General features: G+C 58.2%; 1 protein-coding gene across 15 annotated transcripts in view; it reads left to right on the top strand.

Moving 5' to 3' along the window:
- The window catches only part of NRXN2 (neurexin 2), a gene marked incomplete at its 5' end in the record, with an annotated part of 100,378 nt that extends 88,812 nt beyond the window's left edge, over nucleotides 1-11,566 (top strand). For 11 of the 15 annotated variants that reach the window (XM_081239324.1, XM_081239325.1, XM_081239326.1 and 8 more), the window contains one exon: nucleotides 10,842-11,566. In XM_081239324.1, coding sequence (XP_081095450.1) covers nucleotides 10,842-11,146 — 305 coding nt within the window. In that variant the 3' untranslated portion in view covers nucleotides 11,147-11,566. Of the gene's footprint in view, nucleotides 1-10,259 lie in introns of all 15 variants that reach the window. The other 4 variants (XM_081239321.1, XM_081239320.1, XM_081239313.1 and 1 more) reach the window with 1 other exon arrangement.
- Between the last annotated feature and the right edge of the window lie 9,033 nt (nucleotides 11,567-20,599).

Below are 20,599 nucleotides of genomic sequence, written 5' to 3'. Positions count from 1 at the left end.
GAGGGCAGAGTGCATGCCTGAGCCCCCAGAGAAAACCAACGCAACCCACAGGCTCCCCCGCAGGTGTGCATCGCGTATGTTTGCACCTCCACGCTCATACTGGCCTGAAATGCTTAAATTGGATTTTTATCTTGATGGGAGGCCAGACAATGACCAAGATGACTCCAGGGTCCCTCAGGCTGATTTAGACTGTGATACACCCCACCTGGAGAGGGAGGGGACTCAAGCCAGAGCCCTCTTGTGCCCCCAGTGCAGGGAGGCTTTTTCCCTAGCAGACGAGCAGGACTCCTTGGGCTCCAAGGTCAGTGTCAGAGGTGGAGGCAGCCTGGCTGGAGACAGCAGCTACCCAGGGGCTGACCGCAGGCTCTTTGCACCCCTCTCATCTGCCAGATCTTCCTTCCTGGGTCCAAGTGTGAAGCCTCGGGTCATCCCTGAAACGTTTCACACCTTCCCTTGACTTGGACCCCTCCACAGACCCCAGGTCCCAGCCTCCCCAGCCTGGAGAGCCCATCATCTAACAGTTATTTTACCTGAGGTTGGCAGCCCAGCCAAAAGTATTGTGTTGATGGACACGGTGTTTAACTTCTTTTGAATGGGAGTGCCTTTATGGGGACCTGCCCTGCGTAGTAGGCAATGTGACCCAATGCCCCTCGCTGCCTTAGCCAGCCTGTCCCACACCTTGTGTTATGGGCCTGGCCCCTGTAGGAATTGCTCCCCTTGAGGCACATAGGAAGTGCACACGCAGACTCAGACCCACAGAGGTACCCAGCTACATGCACACTCGTGTCTGACCAGAGGCACACCCACATCCAGGCACAAACATTTATGGACCTACCAGCAAGCTCACGCACATCCACTTCCGCAGGTACTCATATGTTCAGACCTAAAGGGCACACACCATTTGTGCCTAGAGCAAAAGAGGCACCAGGTGCTTAGATCTAAAGAGACACACATGTATTCAGAGCCCCGGAAGTCCGAGGAACACAGACAAACCCATACACATGTGCACATTTTCACAGAGGTACACACGTGTGCTCAGAGCTACGGTCCTGCATGTGTGGGCTTAGGGCTCCACACCTAGATGTGGACTCACAGGTGTCTGCCTGTTTAGACACTTACACACGAGCTCAGCTGCACAAGGGTGCATACACAGCATGTCTTCAACCCACCAAGGCAGTTGCATGCGCTCAGAGCTGCACATCCATGCACACACAGACCCACTGAAGCGCACGTGCGCACATCTATCGAGGGGTAGACCAGATGTTCAGAATCGCATGCACGTGCTCAGAAGCACTTGCATATTTCACACACTCCCGAGACACGTACACCTATGTGCTCAGACCCTCAAGGCCCAGGCATATACGAATCCTCAGACTCTCAGAATTCCACATCCACACTCAGCTCACAGAAGCAGACACACGCGTACAAATCCACTTGCATCACACACATGCTCACACATGTGCTCAGGCCACAGAATCCTCCACGTGAGCTCAGACTTACAGACGCTCACAGATGTTTCAGAATCACAGGTGCGTGTGTGCGTGTTCAGAGCAGGCACGTATACAACATGCACAGACCTTCTGAGATGCAGGCACACACATGCGCACGTGGGCGTGTGAATTCAGGGATGTACACGTCTGCGCCCAGGCTCACAGAGGTGCGTGAGTGTCACAGCACCACCCCCGCATACACTTGGGCTCGGACCTACAGTCGCCTGCACATCTGTTCACGTACTCTAAGACACACACGTCCTCAAAGGCATATCCTCGTGTACCGACGTGTGTGCTCATGCTGAGGGCCATGAGGGCGCACGTGTGTGCATCCTCAGGCAGGCTGTGTGTGCCCAGACCCAGGGGTCCACGCACACGCACACATTTCTTCAGACTCACAGACCTGCACCCCTGCCCCACCGCCCCAGGAAAGGAGACCTTCGGAGGCCCACCTCAGCTCACACCTTCTGAGGCTCACTCTGATGTGCATGCCTTATGCTCAGACACACACACACGTGCTCAGACCCCTCAAGGCATGCATACTCGTATTCAGTCCCACGGTGGTGTACACACACGTGAACACACACACACAGAGTCAGGCCAACACTGACACGGGAGCTCACAGCTGCTGGTGTACTTACTCATATGCTTAGAGGTACACATGCAGCTCCACATAGAAGGACACCCACATATCCGTGGACCCTCAGGCCAATCACACATGTTCAGACACAGTAAAATGCGTGCTTCCATGTTCACCAGGTGAGCACACAGACCCACAAGGACCCACACGCTCGGCTTCATATAAGCCCACGTGTGCTCAGACCCAGAGAAGCAGCCTCATGCACTCAGCCTACATGTGCACATCCCTACCGAGGCGTTGCCCCCGTGCACACATACCCAGGACCCTCAGAGGCGTACACATGCTTAATTCCACAGGCACAGACACATTTGCTCAGACCCACACATCTAGCTCAGAATCACAGAGGCACAAACATGTTCAGGTCCCAACGTGTCTTAAGGTAACACTAGTTGTAACAGAAACTCTCAACACCCATGGTTAAACACATAGACATTGACTTCTCCTTCACGTAAAGTTATAAACACTGTTCCTGATGGGTGAGCAGCTCTTTTTTTTTTTTAAACATCTTTATTGGAGTATAATTGCTTTACAATGGTGTGTTAGTTGCTGCTGTATAACAAAGTGAATCAGTTATACGTATACATATATCCCCATATCTCCTCCCTCTTGCGTCTCCCTCCCACCCGCCCTATCCCACCCCTCTAGGTGGTCACGAAGCACCGAGCTGATCTCCCCGTGCGATACAGCTGCTTCCCACTAGCTATCTGTTTTACATTTGGTCGTGTATATATGTCCATGCCACTCTCTCACTTCGTCCCAGCTTACCCTTCCCCCTCCCCATGTCCTCAAGTCCATTCTGTACGTCTGCGTCTTTATTCCTGTCCTGCCCCTATGTTCATCAGAACCTTTTTTTTTTTTTTTGGATTTCCATATATATGTGTTAGCACACGGTATTTGTTTTTCTCTTTCTGACTTACTTCACTCTGTATGACAGACTCTAGGTCCATCCACCTCACTACAAATAACTCAATTTCATTTCTTTTTATGGCTGAGTAATGTTCCATTGTATATATGTGCCACATCTTTATCCATTCATCTGTCGATGGACACTTAGGTGAGCATCTCTTTTGAGAGCGCTGATTCAGGGCTGGTCTGTCTCCACCTTGAAGCTGCACCGTCTTCACCGTGACTTCCCGAGTTGTGGTGGAAGGGGATGAGCAGGGCGGGGCATGAAGGGGAGGGCTTATGGGCCAGGCCTGGGAGGAAGAGGTGTGCATGGGCCCTACTGATTCTCTTCTCCAGAGCTCGGTCATGTGGCACGACCTAGCTTCCAGGCAGTCCAGGAGGAAGCAAAAACAGATTTGGTGACCAGCTAGCCATTTATTTGCCACAGTCTGGGCTTTGGGTCACCAACGATCCAGTCCACTGTTCCCCCCACCGACAGAACACACCCACCCCTCCCCAGGGGAGACACCCGAAGCCCTGCCCGGTTAGGATAGTCATCTCAGAGGTGAGGATGTCTGGGAGATGGACCCACTCCATTGGGTCCGGACTTGGCTCCTGGGTACCCATTAGAGGTCTGGATACCCATGAACTAAAAGGAGAATTGACCTCACTGCCCATACAGCCCAACACACACCCAGAATACCATGATGGGCCAGAGAAAACCACCACCATAAAACCCTGCGTCCAGAGGGCAGGATGGAGGGTGCACAGCAGCTTGTAGTTCCTAGTGTTGGGAAGATGCAGGCAGCTTGAGGCTCTGCCCTCAGTAGTGGGGAAGTTTCTCCCTGAAACCCCACCTCTGCTGTCTGGGAGAAACTCCCCTCTGCTTTGTCTGGGGCCCTGGTGCTGCCCTCTGGCAGGCCCTTCCCAGTCCTTATCCTCCATGGCCATCTCTGGGTGGGTGTCGGGAAAATGACCTCCTTGGAGGTCTCACAGCCTTGACAGCCCTCTTCCTGCTCATGCATATTTGGGGGCCCAAAGGTTGTTTTAAGGCCCAAAGGTGGTTTTGAGGCTCAAACGGTCAACGGAACAACACGCAGAGTTCTCTCCTAGACATAATTCTCAAGCCTGTTTATTTCCTTGTTTCTCTGCCCTATCTCTTAATTTAGTGGTGACTATCTTGAGGGCGTTTGAAACAATGGGTGGGGAGCCACACCCTTAGAGTGATCCTTTTCTTTTTGCCGTATGCGGGCCTCTCACTGTTGTGGCCTCTCCCGTCACGGAGCGCAGGCTCCAGATGCGCAGGCTCAGCGGCCATGGCTCACAGGCCCAGCCGCTCCGCGGCATGTGGGATCCTCCCGGACCGGGGCACGAACCCACGTCCCCTGCATCGGCAGGTGGACTCTCAACCACTATGCCACCAGGGAAGCCCTAGAGTGATCCTTGAGGCAAGGCTGAACCCCGTTTTTCAGGTGGAAGTGTCACTGGGCCACTATCCCTGAAAGCCGTTTCCAGTCTTCTTTCTTAAGATTTGGGGTTTGGGGGCAGTGCTTCTTCTGACACTTGCCGGCCCCGCATTTGTGGGCTCTCTCTGGTCCCTTCATCTCTGTTGCAAACGCACCAATTCTTGTCTAACGTTGTTTCTTTCTTGTAATACGTTACCAAACACAGAAAGTAAAAGGCGGCATTGTCCTGACTTTCCTGGCACCTTCCCTTAGTGCCTCAGCCTCGGTAAGCACGTGGCCCGTCCCAAGCAACGGTTGGTACCAGGTGTCCTGCCGCTGCATTATGTGGTTCTGCATCTTTCCAGCTTCCAAATCCATTTCCTTGAATTGTTACCTGAGGGCCACAGGTTTTTGTTAATGTGACACCCACTTCTGGCTGTGTCTGTATTAGTTAAGGTAACATGTGTTTCTGTAACAGATAACCTCCCCCCCGAATCTCAGTGGGTCCTTCAAGGGAAGTTTCTGACTCAGGTGAAGCCCCACCTGGGTGCTCCTGACCAGCAGGTGGCTCTGCCCCAAGGAGTGCTTGGGGAATCCAGAGTCCTCCCATCTGTGGCTCCTCCATTTCAACACGTGGTTTGCAAGGTCACTGGAAGGAGGAGAAGGAGTGCGGAGGATCTGGGCGGTACTGGCACTGCCCACTGCTCACTCCTGTGGCCACACCTAATTGCAACGGATGCTGGGAAATGTAGTCTCACTGCCCAAGGGAAAGAGGTGGTCACAGAGGCACAACCGCATGTGTTCAGACCCATGGTGGCACGCTCACATGTTCTCAGCGACACATTCATGCATTCACATGCACACACGAGCTCAGACCCAGGCTTAGAGGCAGGCGGAGCACACACAAACCACGTACAGAGCACAGGCTCACTCACATGCACACACATCCCCTAAGACTCGCTGACACGCAGGCTCACGTGCTTGGATCCATTGAGGTTCGTGCGCGTGCACACATGCACACACACACACACACGCTTAGAGACACATGCCTAGGTGCTCAGAAACAGACCCTCAAAGGGGTGGGTGCATGTGCGTGCACACAGTAGGCGCTTCACCGTCTCTGACCTTGACTCCACCTTGGCGTTTGCCCTTGCTGTGTGTGGGTTTCCGGGTGGGGAGGGGTGGTACCCTTCAGTCCACTGCACACAGTTGCACAGATTGTTCTCTGCTGGAACAGGTGAGTAAGGGCTGAAATCTAGCCAGTGCTTTGCTTGCCAAGCTGTGTGTCCTGCGCCCTGGAGCGGGGCTGTGCCCACCAGGAGAACAGAATGCCTTTTTCCAGTTTTGCACAGAGATACTGTTTGCCAAATGGTGCACCTGCAGGGCTGTGGCCACACTGAGGGTCTGCCGTGTTTCTAATCCACACGAAGTGCCCTGTGGACTAGTGGCCTCCTTGCCGTCACAGCCTGGGCAGGGCACCCAGCACTGGCAGATGATTGCTTAGTCTCTGACGCTCAGCCTCAGTTCTAGATGCTTCTTTGGGGGTGGGCACATCTTGCTTGGGTGGGAATGGGGTTTTTGGGTAGATTTTCAGTCAAGGGCCTTCTTTGCCCTAAAGGCAGAAAGGGCTCCAGCTTGCTTGTCCAGCAGCCCCCAGAGACCGGGGAGCTGGGGGAGGAGGGTGCTCGGGAATGGCTTGTGGTCTCCTTGGCCAGAATGGAATTCCTTTTAGTAAGCGGAACTGACATGCACTGAAATTCAATTTAGGAGCAGAGGGTGGGTGGCGTCTATGATAAGTGCTCTTGTGAATATTTCCCAAATGCTGCAGTTGCCTGAAGTGGGGGAGGGGAGGGAGGCTGCCTAGGGTCCTTATCAGACCCCCAGGGGCACCCCATCCCAATGTGCACCCTTGGCATAGAGCTGGACCCAGGGTCCCAGGCACCATGAGTCTTCATGAGTTTGCACCCCCAAAAGCCCAGCGGGAGGGGCGGCCTGGGGAGCCCCCAGTTGGACTTCTGCAGTGAGAAGTGTCTGAGGGTTCCTCCCCTCCTCCAGGCCCCACTAACTCCTCATTGGCACAAGCTTGCCTGACCCTTCCTGCATGACCCCAGGAAAATACGGTACCCTACTTTGTGTGTGACTTCACTGCCACAGAGCCCAGGCCGACTTGAGTGAGAGTTGGGGAAGGAAGGCAGCGTGGGGTCTCAGTAGTGTGTTATCTTGTGGTGAGGGGTGTAGGGCCCAGGGAGGAAGTGGCGTGGGAGGTGGAGGCTGATGTTCAGGGCCAGGAGAAGCGGACACCAAGGGGCAGTTGTGGCAGTGTGGGGGGATGTGAGTGACGGCAGGGTATCCTCAGGAGGTGCTGTCAAAGCCTCGGGCCAGGGAAAGTCCCCAAAGGAGTTGGGGACGCAGGGACAGGACGGAGACCCAGAGATGGAGGCCAGGAATTGGCCGGGGTTGAAGGGCAGGGCCAAGAAGTCAATGTGACCAGGACTGGGAGGGCTCTGGAGGCAGGGTTGGGGGAAGCAGGAGGCTGCACAGGGGGACCCTGGGAGCCTGTGTGTCCCAAGGACCTAAGGAACCAGTGAGTTGGGGCAAATGGTTGTGGGTGGTGGGGGCGGGGGGCAGCTCAGGCTGAGCAGGATTTGTCTGTGGTCCAAGGCCTGAAGCCCCCATACACCCTCATCTACTGGGGAGGTGAGCAAAAGGATAGAAAGCCAAAGTCTGTGCCCTGATTGGCCTGATCAGCTCCTCTGGGCCATGATGTGTCCCCAGCAAGGGGCTTCCCTGGCAGTGAGTCCAAACCTGTGCCTCCAGGACAAAATAGGGACAAGGTGTCAGAGGCACCCAAGGCAGGGAGGAGCCTCTGGAGGTCTGCCTGAAAGAGGAGGTATTTGGTTGGATTCAAAGGATGAATGAGATATCAGCAGGGGAAAGGTGTTCTGAACAGAAGGCAAAGGTCAGGAAGGGGGCAGGTGGTGTGGGCCAGCAGTGAGGACCCCAGATGTGTTCAGGGTCCACACAGGGAAGGGAGCCTTGTCATGGCTGGGCCCAGATCCTACCACTCGGAGGGCTACCAGCCTCCTCCTGAGACCTAACAGCTGAGTTTGCCACTTACCCAGGGGCCAGGTTGCTGGGCCATCCTTGGTGGGTCTAGGGCTCAGTAGGGATGGGAGGACAAAGTATGTTCATCCATAGGCTGGGATCCAGGCCTTGGCCTCACCTTGGGCCTGGAGCCCAATATCCTAATTTTATAGATGAGGAAATTGAGGCCCAGAAAATGAAAAGAAACTTGCCCACAGTCACACAGGAATTAGTGACAGAACAGGTCTTGGCCTCCCACATTAAAATCCAAGCCAAGAGTCAAGCAACCTAGCAGATTCCTGCAGGCGTGGGGAGGATGAGTCAGGCCTTCCGGGGCTCCTTGTGAGACTTGGCCCTCACCTGGCCTCTGAGAGCTACAGAAGGGACTGGATAGTCTATTCATTCATGTAGTCTCACAGTGACACCTGGAAGACCCTGGAAGTCCTGCCCACCCCAGGCCTCAGCAGCATCCTCCATAAAAAGCCAGGGTTGGACAGTCCCAGCCCCACAAAACATGCTTCTCTGCTCTTGGCTCAGTTTTCCAGTGTGGCTGAGCAGGTGGAAGCCCAGGTGCCCCGAGGCTTCTCAATCTGGGGGGCAGGTGAGCCCCTGTCCAGGGGGAGATTGGAGCCTGGTGGGGAGAGCAGCCTGAGGAGCTCAGCAAGGCTGGCTGTGAGTTCAATAGCAAGATCTTGGCTGAGCTGGCTAGTGTGGCCAAGGACAGCTCTGCCAAACTGCTGGAGCTGGCGATCTGAAGGATCAGCAGAGGTGTCTGAACAGCAGGGTGGAGGCCAGAGCGCTTTGGGTGGGGGGAGGAGGAGAAGAGGTGCCAAGGTGTGGTGGTGGTGGCACATGGCTGGCCTGGATGCACGGGGGCAGAGGGGTCTGTCAGTGAAACCCTGAGAAGCCTCCCATGGAGTGGGTGGGAGGCTTGTGGTGTGATCTCTGAAGATCAAGCCCTGCAGAGAGACCAGGGAGCTGCACTCAGGTGGGGGCGGGGCTTGAGCTGTGCTGGAGGGAGAGCTAGAGAGGAAACCTACTGCCCCTACCAGGACCAGAACTGCCCCTCCAAGAGGAGGGAGCCCTTCCACCAGCCACCTAGACCCAGGGCTGCAGCTCTCTTCTACCCCAGACCAGTGGGTTGCAGTGCTTTTTGTTTCAGAGGGGGCCCGGGGGGCTGATGGGAGTTGTAGTTGTTGACCCACGGGCTGATGAGAATTGTGGTCCACACCCCTGTAAGGACTAATGGGAGTTGTAATTCTCACCCTCTGGGGCCGATGGGAATTGCAGTTTTGGCCCAGGGGACCCCAGTTATCCGACCTAGGGAGTGAGGAGACCTACACCCCCACCCCAAAGGCCCTCCCCAGTAGTTCTCCTGGGCCCTATATTAGCAAGTGCATCCTTCCCAGATGGCTGTGTATGTATTTTCTTTTCTTTTTTTGCTTTCATCTTCTTTCCGTTGTTTTATTATTGTTTTAACAATAATAAGACGGCCAGAGGCCGTCAAGTCCTGGCCAGGTCCTGGCGGCCCATGGGGGTTCTGGGGAGGGGGAGGGGGGGAAGTCAGTGGGGGTCAGAGGTGGAGGGTGAAGAAAGAGAAAGTTGGGGGTTTAGGGTTAGCGCAAGAATCATGTGTCGCTGCCTAGTTCCTTCCCTCACTCCCTGTCCTTCCTCACCTCTTACCTCAACATGGCTTCTCACCACCACTCCCAAAGTCCTATAGGACAGGACCCTCCTCCAATGCGCCTGTGTGTCCCTGCCAGCTCTTCCTCCTGGACCTCGTCACCTCCCACCTTCAGTTCTCCTCTCCCCATGACCAACCTGCACTTAGCCTTCAAAGCCCCTTTGCATGATCATCCCCTCCCAAGTCCTCTCACCCATGAGGCAATTCCTACACAGCTGCCTGTCACGCGCCTCCTCCCCAAGCCTTCCTTCCCACTGCTCCCTCCCTCCCCCGCCACACGCTGACACCAAGTGGTGGTAACAGTTCCTCAACGCCAGCCTTCACTGTGCAGATTTCAGCTTTGTGTTTAATGAGGGGGAGAGGGCACAAGTGAGGGAGGAGAGTATTCTGGAGGAAGCAAGTTGTTCAGGGAGAGAAGAGTGAGGGAGGGAGATACCAAACAGATAGAAAGGAAACGTTGTACGGAAAAGTTGTTTTTTTCTTATTTTTTCCGGGAGAACCCGCTTACACAGCTCTGTTTGTAATTTTTTTCTTCATGCTAAAATCACACGGCCTATTTGTTGATGTAAGTTGCCTGAATTCCGTGGTATGCTATCTTCTTTTTTAAAAACAAAAGAAAAAAAAAGAAAAACCCAGAAAAAACCCTAAAAGATATTGTTGTTAGGTTTGTTTAAATGCTGCTCTTGTATCTGTTTTTAAAGCCTTAAACCAGTAGAGTTCTTTTCTTTTTTTCCATTTCTTTTCTATTTCCTTTCCTTTCTTTTCCTTTTGGTTTCTTAAGACAAACAAAAGACCAAAACCCAGAGAGCCACAGAGCCCGTGCGTGGGGTGCCCAGGGCATCCGAGCCGCTGCCCGCTTAAAGCGCAGTGCTCCGGCCGGCTGGCGGGTGGGCCCAGCCCGCTCTAGTCTCCGCCAAAGCCAATTGGAACCGATTTGGGTGTGTGAGGCTGTTGTTTCTCTCTCTGTGCCGGCCGCCTGCACCCCGGCCCTCGCTGACGCCCTGTCTTTTCTCTTCTCTCTCTTGTTCTAGGAGGAGAGTTAATATTGCCCATTATCACGGAGGACTCCTTAGACCCCCCTCCCGTGGCCACCCGATCCCCCTTCGTGCCCCCACCCCCCACCTTCTACCCCTTCCTCACGGGCGTGGGTGCCACCCAAGACACCCTGCCCCCGCCCGCGGCCCGCCGCCCGCCCGCCGGGGGCCCATGCCAGGCCGAGCAGGACGACAGCGACTGCGAGGAGCCTATCGAGGCCTCGGGCTTTGCCTCCGGGGAGGTCTTTGACTCCAGCCTCCCCCCGACGGACGACGAGGACTTTTACACCACCTTTCCCCTGGTCACGGACCGCACCACCCTCCTCTCCCCCCGCAAACCCGCTCCCCGGCCCAACCTCAGGACAGATGGGGCCACGGGCGCCCCTGGGGTGCTGCTCGCCCCCTCCGCCCCGGCCCCCAACCTGCCAGCGGGCAAAATGAACCACCGAGACCCGCTGCAGCCCCTGCTGGAGAACCCACCCCTGGGGCCCGGGGCCCCCACGTCCTTCGAGCCGCGGAGGCCCCCTCCCCTGCGCCCCGGCGTGACCTCCGCCCCCGGCTTCCCCCGTCTGCCCACAGCCAACCCCACGGGGCCTGGGGAGCGGGGCCCGCCGGGCGCAGTGGAGGTGATCCGGGAGTCCAGCAGCACCACGGGCATGGTGGTGGGCATCGTGGCGGCCGCGGCGCTCTGCATCCTCATCCTCCTCTATGCCATGTACAAGTACCGCAACCGCGACGAGGGCTCCTACCAGGTGGACCAGAGCCGGAACTACATCAGTAACTCGGCGCAGAGCAACGGGGCGGTAGTGAAGGAGAAGGCCCCGGCTGCCCCCAAGACGCCCAGCAAGGCCAAGAAGAACAAAGACAAGGAGTATTATGTCTGAGCCCCCGGCACCGCGCCCCACTGCCAGCTGCCCCTCCCGGGAGGGCCCGAGAGGAGGGTGCGGCCCTCTCCCTGCCGGGGCCCTGGGGACCCACTCCCTGGCTGCCTCAGACTTCTCTCGCGAAGAGGAAACGCAAAAAAATGAAAAAAAAAAAAAAAAAAGGAAAACCCCGTGCTCGTCCCCTTCCTCCTGCCGTCCGTCGGCGCGGAGTCATCGTGCGTCCTGGGGCTGTCTGTCCCTCTCAGCTCTGCGCCCATCGGGCAGGGCACGTGCTCACAGCCCTGGGTTGATTTATTTTTTTAAGGGGGGTAGTTTTATTTTGGTGGGGTTGGGAGGGAAGGAAGACTGGGGGTTTTGTACAGTGTCAACTACTCGTCCTGTTCATTTTCCTCCATTTTTCTTCCTCCTCCCTCTGTTCCCCCAGCCTTCCTTCTCCTCCCAAGCCCTCCAGTCCCCACCCCAGGCTTGCTGTGTCTCTCTGTCCCCACCCTCCTTCCCCACTGCTCCTTTTTGTGTGTGTCTGGTTTCCCCCTTCCTTTCCTCCCTTTGGGTTTCCAGAGTCGGTGGGAGAAGGACGGGAGGGTGGGCGGAGCGTCCCAACGGGGGCGGGGCCTGGATGGCCCCGAGAGCCATGGCTCCGCCCACCAGGAGGAGGCGCCTGCCTGGTTCCGCCCAGGGAAGGGGCTCGGGCCTGGGAAGACCTGTTCTGTTGTGTGCCGCCGGGCGACGTGCATTGATGGGGAAGCTGCTGGAGGAGCAGGGTGGGGGGCGGGTGGGAGGGGAAAGGCAAATGCAGATATATATTGAAGACAATTAATCTAGATATCGCGAGCAGCAGCCTGTGGCACCCATTGGGCGCGGGCAGCAGGGAAGAGAGGGAGCCAGGCATTACCCGCATACTGCTGGGGTCACTTCTCTGCCCACAGGCTCCCTGCTCCCCCAGTTTTGTTTTTTTTTTTCTCTCTTTGTTAACAAATGTGTCTGAGTCTTGGAAAACACCCCAACCCCGGAAATGTGTGGGAAAAGAAAACAAAAACTTTCCAAATCCAACGGTCCTGTGCAGTTTGTTCGGGTTGGGTGCTGTTGGGACATTGGTCCGAGCTCTGGGCTGGGGTCTGGGTGCAGATTGGAGCCCACGAGAGCTGGTAAGTAGCCCCCAAAGTTTTGTGCTGAGCATGACTTTGGGCGCCTTGGGGCAGCTTGTCTTTGTCTCACCCCCGTGTCCCAGCGGGCTGGGGAAGGAGACAGCAAACAGGCCCCAGGCTTGTGAGCGATGACTGGTCTCTGGACCCATTGGCCACGGACCTTAGCTTCTCTGGGGGCTGACAAATCCCGAGCCGGGAGCAGCGTTTTGCCCCCTAGTGGCTAAAGAGGGCCTGCCCCTCTGGTGGCTGTGTGTACAGGGCACTGGCCTTGACACAGCCCTTGGGGGAGGTGATGTTATTCCTGGGTGGGAAGAACTTCAGTGGCTGGTCCAAGGTCTCAAGGTAACTCAGTGTCTGAGTCCAGATTGGCCCCCAGTTCCGCCTAACTCCGGTCTCTGCCCCTTCTGCATCTCTAGGGTTCGGACCTTGCCCCCCACTGGCTGACCATGGGCAGCCCCTGTGGCCGCAGGTGGAAGTAGAGCCAGCACACCTCAGACCAGGTGTTTGCTTCTTCATGGGGACACTAAACAGGCTCATGGTCCCAGACATGCTGAGATGGGTCTGGATTTGTTAAGGCTCTCCGTCGAAAGGAGCCGAGACTCTTGAGATGGGGGTTGTATACGAGGAGCCGCGCACCTGGGCGCCCTCGGGAGAGCAAGCAGAGTGTGGGTGGGTGTGCGTCTCCCAGGGGGCCACGGTGGACCGCCATGCCACTGGACACAGGACTCAGCCACGCTTCTGTCACTCAGGTCTCCTCTGCCTTCTGCTCGGTGGGTCTCGCCTCCCCCTCCTGGCTCTGCTTTCTCGTGCTCTAGGCTCACCGTCGCGCACTTCACCGCCCTATTCTGCTTCCTGAGCTCCCACCTCGGGCGGCTCTGCTGCCGGCCAGCTCATTCTTGCAGCATCTTCCAGTTCACAAGCCTGGTCTGTGTTTAGGCCTGGACACCACCGAGGGCCCTTGGGCTCAATTGCCCACAGGAGCCCCACCCAGGGCCACCTCATCTCCCCCTCCTTCCCTCCATCCTGGGACGAAGCTTTTATCGTGGGAACACCCTTCCCACCGTGGGTTGTGCCCCAGTGGCCCTTGAGAGTCCTCCCCCCGCCCCCAAGTCCTAACATGGGTAGGAGAGTGAGTCTTCCCCCAGCGGCCCCTGAGGGTGGATTTCCATGGACTTGGCCTCCCCTTTCCCTCCTGAACCAGCCACCAGGAGGGAGGGTTGGGCCCCGCTTGCCCCCTACTGCTGTTCAGTCTTGGAGATCAGCACCACCGAGGCCGGCTCTGACCCTCTGTGCGAGCCCGCGGGGGAGGCCTGGCGTGAAGCATCCTGTTCCTGTGCTGGTGATGGCCTTGCCCTGGCTCTTCTGCTGCCGCTCTCTCAGTCCAAGGAATGGAGACTTAGCTCAGGCTCTCCTGCCCCCATCACCACTGGCCAGAGAAAGCAAAGAGAGGCAGGCAGGATTTCCTCAGTATCAAGAAGGGAACATCCTTACTCCAGAAGTTCTAGAGTGGCCTTGATTAGTCTATCAGAGTAGGGGGCCAGAAAGAAGGAGCGTGCAGGAGCTGGAAGGATGGGCCCCAGTCCGGCTCCTCGCCGTGTGGCTGCGGGACTGGGTGTCTTCCTCTCTGCGTAAGGAAGCTAAGAGCCCTGCCACCCAAGGACTTGGTAGTAAGAGGAAAGATTCCTGGACTCTGCCGCTGACTCTGTGTACTTGTCTGTAAGAGATGGTCACCTTGCTCTTAGTTCCTTCATCCTGTGCATCTGATATTGAACTTAACACCTGGGCCGGACCTGGGCTCCTTGGTGTCTGGCTGGGCTGGCAGTGACCCCCAGGAGAGTCCAAACAGCATACGGGGGGTGGCCGAAATTCCAGGCACGCTGCTCCTTGACAGCTGGTACTGGCAGGGATGTGTCAGGAGATTCTACCGGGGGAGGGGGATGGGAAAGGAAGGACGGAGTGTGGGGAAGAAGCTTGCAGTGAAGTCTGGCTGATGCCTTTGACCTTGAAGACCTGCACTGGCCATGAAAGCCCCCAGGGGAGGGAACACAAGCTCAGCCAGTGCGGGGACTCTTCTGGGAGAATGTCCTCCTCCTGGGGGTGGACATGGAGACTGTGTTGCTGACACTGTCCTCCCTCACACACCCTCCTGGGTGAGCTGCAGGCCTGGCTGGAGGCAGGAGAATGGCCAAAGTGGGTCCTGAGGCATTTTCCTGTGCCTGCTACCTGAGGCGTCTCCTGCCATGGGGGGCGGAGACTGTAGGGGTGGTGGTGGGTTCTTCCTTCCCAAACCTACTTCCCTTGGCTCTACCACTGCAGGGTGCCCAGCAGCTTTCGGGGCCAGGAGCAAACTGGGATGGGCATCAAAAGAGCGAGTGTGTCCCAAGTGAAGACCTGCCTTTCGGGTAGTAGCACCTAGCTGATTGCAGACCTGTGGCTGCTGCCGAGGGAGGCCCCTTCTCCCTTGGTAGGGTGCCCACTCCGCCACAGTGATGACACTCACTCCCTAGCTGCCCCAGAGGGGCAGGGCCCTGGACCTCCCAGCTTCTAGGTCCTGTTGAGTTAAGTGAGGAGTGACATGTTGGAATTAGGTAGGCCCTGGGTCCTGGAAGGCTGTGACCACCTGGAAGGACCAGGAACAAGGCCATTCTGAATTTGGGCAGAGGGACAGCTCTGACCACTTGGTGAGCTGGAGGACATCCCTGGGGAGAGGGGGGGCCATCTTCCACCAGCCCTGGGGTCTGCCTTCTGGAGGCTTCTGGATACCCTAAGGCCCCAAGAATGCTAAGCAACAGTAAGTAAGGCAGCTGGAGCTCAGCTGGGCAGCAGGCAGACAAGACAGAAGGTCCACGGCAGGCTGGCAAAATCTCACCTTTGGGCATCTTTACAAACATGATCCCCACAGCCAGCCCCTTTGTCCTGGGGGTCTTCACTGAGGGGTGGCCTCAGGCAGACAGCTAAAGGACACGACCCCCCAGAGGCCCAGGCAGATATGACCAAGCCAGGGAGTGATCCCGTCTCCTGGGGCCAGGGAGCTGCTTCCTGATTTCCCGTTGACCTTCTTATGTGTGTACACCTCACTGATGTGTGTGTGTATGTCGGTGTAGAGGCGTGCAGCCTTCTGCTGAGGTGCCTGGAAGCAGAGGCACAGGCACAGGTGGACCAGAGACCACCTGAGCACAGGTCTGGGGTGACTCAGTAGATGGGGCAGGGGGCAGGGACCCCGCTAGGCAGGAAAGGCCTCCTGCTGCACCCATGAGTGTGTTAGCTGGGGTAGGGGAGCTCAGGGGCCCACCCCTTTCCATCTGAGCCCTTGCACTGGGTTTCCCCATAAGTGATGCCAGTGAGGGGGGTTTAGATGGTTTTCAGAGGGAGGCCCTGCCCTCGAGAAGCATCGCTGGATGCCGAGACTTTGAGGCCTGAGGGCAGGCTGGGGGTGTTGGGGCCAGAGCTGACTCTGGGGGCCTTCGGACCTGGGCTTGACTCCTAATCTGCCCCTCCTAGTTGGGTGTCACAGGCACCCAGGCACAGTTTCTCTGAGCCTTAGATTTCCCGTATGTAAAATAGGGCAACATCCACCTCAAAGGGTTCAGGAAAAGATGAAACGAGACGATGCCTTGAGGTTCCAGCACGGTGCCTGGCTCACAGCAGAGGCTGGAAAAGACAGCCACTCGGCTGGCACTCAGGACAGGAAAGCTGGCCTGGGAAAGGGCCGTCCCAGCGAAGAAATCCCCAACCCCTGTGCCGGCAGACCCTGGGGGCTCATCACTGGAGTTGGCACAGTCCTTTATTCCCTCTCTCATCTCCCTCGCACCAATGGCCCTCTGCTCTGTGTGGGAGCTGGGGACACGGGGAAGTAGACTACCCCAACCCTCTGGGGACTCACAGGCTGGAGGGGTGGGGGACAGGCGTGTAGCCGCAGCCACGGTAAGAATTTCACTGGAGACTTGGGTTGGGCGCTGGGTCTCAGAACAAGGTCATTGCCCTGGGTGTGGGAGGCTGAGGTGGGGGATTTGTCAGGTAGGGAAGGTGGCAGAAGCGTTCCAGGCAGAAGACCCGGCCGCGTGGCTGGAGTAGCGAGGGGGATGGGGAGGGCCGGAGCCGTCTCTCTGGTGAAGCTGAGGGGCTGAGGCGCTTGTGCGGAGCCCTCAGGGTTGGGTGAGAAGCTGGGGAGATTTTGAGCAAGGCTGACGTCAGCCTCCGAGAGCTCAGGGCCGGTGAGCGGCCAGGAAGCACCGGGTCGGGTCCGGCCCCGGCTCTTCTCTGTCGGCAGCCTTGAGAGAGGGTCGGGTGACGGTGAACCGGGCAGCGGCCTGCCAAGCACACCTTCCTGTGCCCCTTCTGTGTTTAAGGCGGCTCCTTAGATAGTGAGAGGCTGGGCTCGGCTGGAGGGGCAGCCCCCCGGCCCTCCGGAAACCCAGGCCTTTGCTCTCCTTCCTCAGAGAAGAGCCTCCTCCTCCCATCCCATCGCAGGCTTCCCAGGAGGCCTAAAATCGTGTGGATTTCAGAACAGGACGCCCCTGGGTGCTGTGTGTTGCCTTCTTTACTGCCCTGTTCAGGAAAGGCACGGAGGGGTTATGTCTCGTGGGTGCAAGTCACGCCTGACCCCTGACATGTGTCCGTCCTGAAGACTTAGGAGATACTGCTGCCCTGCTCTCAGGGCCCAGGACTGAGCTCCCTGAGCTCATCGTGGGGGATGGGTGCGCAGTGACAGCCTTGATAGCCGTCTAGGGGCTTTAGTAGTAGAGTCTGGGGCCTGGGAGGACCTGCCGCACAGCCGTCGCACCCTCGGCTCTCCCCCTCACACAGTCCTACACTCTCCCTTCCCCTTGATCTCTCTCGAGGTGGAGCTGGGGGTAGCTAGGGCATTTAGGTCTCAAATGGGGGAATGAAGGATAGGGGACAAAGTCCATACTGTCAGCTGGGAGACCCAGCCCTTGGTCTCCACTCTCCCAAAGATGTGCTGTGTGACTCTGGGCCAGTCCTATCCCTCTCTGGGCCTCTGCTTCTCCCTCTGTCCAGCAGTAGGGGTGGGTGCCAGGCCTGCCCTCTTCTGGGGTTCTCTGGAGGGTGGAGGGGATGGCCCACTCACCAGCTCCAGCAGCAGTGCAGCCAGGCCGCTCAGCACTGGCACCGCCCCGTACACCAGCAGGGGTAGGGAGGCACCGTGTACACCCAGCAGCCGGACCAGAGGCCCCAGGCTGGCTCCCCCTCGGGCTGCCATCTGGCTCAGGCCCACTGCGGTCATCCTGCCCACACAGATGCACCTGTGAGGGGCCGTGCTGCCTGCCTGTGGCTTTGGCCTCTCACTCTGGCCCGGCCCTACTCAGCCCAGAGAGGCGCAGTGGGTCAGGCTGTGTTGGGATGCACCTGGGCAGCCCCGAGACCACATGAAAGAGAGATTCAAGGCACGAACATCCGGTCTGGGGGAGGCCACCCCCACGGCACCCTTCCAGCCCAGATGTCCCCCACCGTGGGCCTCACCTGAGCACAGTGGGGAAGATCTCGCCAGTGGAGATGGTGATGCAGGTGAAGGCGGCCTCGCCCCCGCCCCGAGCCCCAGTATGGCCAGGGCTGAACACAGGGCCCCCACCTCTGTGGATAGAGATGGGGTTAGCGGGGCTGCTGGAGGAGGCCCCGGGGTCTCTCCATGACCTTCCAAGTGTCTGCTAGTCACCTCCACCTGGGTGTCCCCAAAGTCCACATATGCACTGTGTCCTAAGTGATCTCATGGCCACATTCCCTGCCCCCCAAGTCCGCTTCCCACCCAGACACCCAGAGCCGGGCCCTGGGAGTCCTCCTCGACCCCCTCCATTTCTCTGCCTTCCCACATCCCTGCAATCCATCACTGAGTTCTTCCGGGCCTCGGAGTCACACATCAGGTCCCCCTGGTGGGAGAGGAGGAGGATCTGAGCTCCGGAGGCTGGATAGCCCAGGTGGGAGGGGCAGGAGGGGCGGAGGAGCCAGATGGGAAGGCCCAGGGAACTGGGGCCGGGTGGCCGGCCTGGTGACCTCTGGGGTTGTCACCCCTTGCCTAAGCCCCTCCATGGCTCCCTATTGCCCACAGGTCCAGGATCAAGCCCTCTCTGGCCTCATCTGCCTCCTTTGCTTTGGCCCCTCCGCAACAGCCACCCCACGCTGGCACCTCCTCCCTGCTTTCCCGAGGCCACTTCCCTCCCGTTCCACAGAGAGGCCCTTCCCGCTTGCTGGGATGGGCCGCCTCTCCCGCTCTCCCACATTTGCTGGATGCTGCCTCTGGGAACCCAGTGACTCTCCCCTGAGTCCCCTGAGACTCCTGGGTGGAGAGAGCTGCCCGAGTTGCAGCAGCAGGGCCGCCTGGGTATCAGACCTGCTCTAGTACCACCCGCTCTTCCACAGCCTGGGGACAGTGTCTGTCTGCAGGCTCATTCCTGCCACCAACCCCTGTAGGGCAATGTGGCCGAGGAGGAGCCAGAAGCCACCTGTGAGTGTGGAGGCCGGGGTGGCGGGTCTCTCCCGGGACTGGGCCATTTTTGAGTCCAGCCAACTGTGATCTGTGACTTTGGCCTCTAAGGTGCTAGGACCTGGGGAGGGTCTTGGGGGAGGCCCTCACCTTGGCCATGATGGTGGAGGTGCTGCGGTCATTCAGCCATCCACGCGTGGCTCCGTGGCAGCCTCGCTCCAGTTGGTGGCCGTGGCTTTGGGGTCCAGGAGCTGCCACTGTGGTTGGCGGAAGCGGAGACACTGGTGGGGCTCGTGGTTGGGGCCCGGTGGGATGGAGATGGCCAGGAGGGCCTCAGGGTCCAGGGCCCCAGGGACACTGGCCTGGGTAGTGCTGTTGTCCAGGAGGGGCGCCCAGCCACAGTGGCTGGGCATGGCGGCTGAGGAATTCTCCAGCATATTCTGAGTGGTGAACCACATGATGGGGACCACAAGGGCCACCATCTGGAGAACCTGGAACCTGCCCAGGCTGCCCACTCAGTCTGGGAGTTCGGAAAAGGCCATGGAGCCTGCCCAGGGGGCCAGTGGAGGTGCCCACTTCACAGAGGCCGGCCCAGGGCAGAGGGGCTGACGTGAGGGGCCTGCCACCCCCGTGGCATCTCCTGCTCCACCAGCCAGGCCACCTGGGGCATGGCAGTGGCGCCCGCTTCGCAGACTTGGCCCGCGGGTATCCGAGCGCCTGCTCAGCCGCCATCACTCAGGGTGGCTCCGACGGGGACCTGAGTCTGTGAGGTGTGACCCTGAAGCCACCGGCATCTCCCCAGAGACGCAGCTGCCCCTGGATCTCTGGGAGAAGCTGAATTTGGGAAGTGGAGAAAGAGGAGGCTGAAGTCACCCAGGCTGGAGTTACTGTGTCCAGGTGACACTATGGAAGAGGGGTTAGTAATCATTTCCTTGGTCAGTTTAACCCGGCTCTGAGGGAGGCGCAAATTCAAAGGCACGGCAGCTCTTGCCCCATGTGGGCCGGGAGGCCTTGGCTCTGCCCTGGTTGCTGTGAGGCTGCCGCCGCCCCCAGCATCCCTGCTGCCCCTTGGCCTGGCTCTGCCGGTGCTGAGGGCTGACCCAGGAGAAGCACTGCCCGGGGTCCTCTTAATCTGGGGGCTGGTATGACATCGTGCACTGTGAGGACTTCTGTGTGTGTGTAGGCTGAGTCACCGGCAAGCATCCAAACCCCACGCATCCCAGCCAGTGAGGCCCAGCCCTCCACCCACGTCCCCACTTGTACGTGTCCACTGTCATGGATGCTGCCCCCCCTTTGCGGTCACCCCCTCCTGAGCCCTTCATGGGGCTTTTAGTGTCACCAGACACCCCGTGGGCTCCTCAAGTTCAGTGTTTCCCCAAGGTCTCTGCCCCCTCCCCAAATCCACTCCCAAATTCCGTGTCTTGTTTCATGCTTCCTGTTACTCACTTCCCAACCCCTCCAGTGGCCAAGCCCTACTAACTTCTCCTCCCCCACCTCTCTGTCTCCACAGCTGTCCCCTCCTTGGTCTCCCTGCCTCTGTTCCTGTCCCTGCAACCCATCTCCCACACTGCAAAACCCTCCTGTCAAATCCTGCTTAAAAACCAGGGGGCACCCCCTCAGCAGCAGCTAGCCAATGTGTCCCATGGCCAGGGCGGGGGTGGGGAAGCAATGCATGCTGGAGGGGAGGTCAAGAAAGATTGGACCTGAGCCAAGAGACCCCCCCCCCCGTGGTTGCAATAGTTAATTCTCCAGGCTAAAGGGCCAGAGGCCACAGAAGGGCAAAAAATGTGTGTGCATGTATACATGAGTGCATGGATGTGTGTGCCCATGTGTGTACATGAGTGCGCAGATGTGTGTGCACAGGCATGT

The sequence above is a fragment of the Mesoplodon bidens genome, assembly GCF_964165515.1.
Source record: "Mesoplodon bidens genome assembly, chromosome: 7".
NCBI lineage: Eukaryota > Metazoa > Chordata > Mammalia > Artiodactyla > Ziphiidae > Mesoplodon > Mesoplodon bidens.
This window is presented reverse-complemented; position numbering and strand designations above follow the sequence as displayed.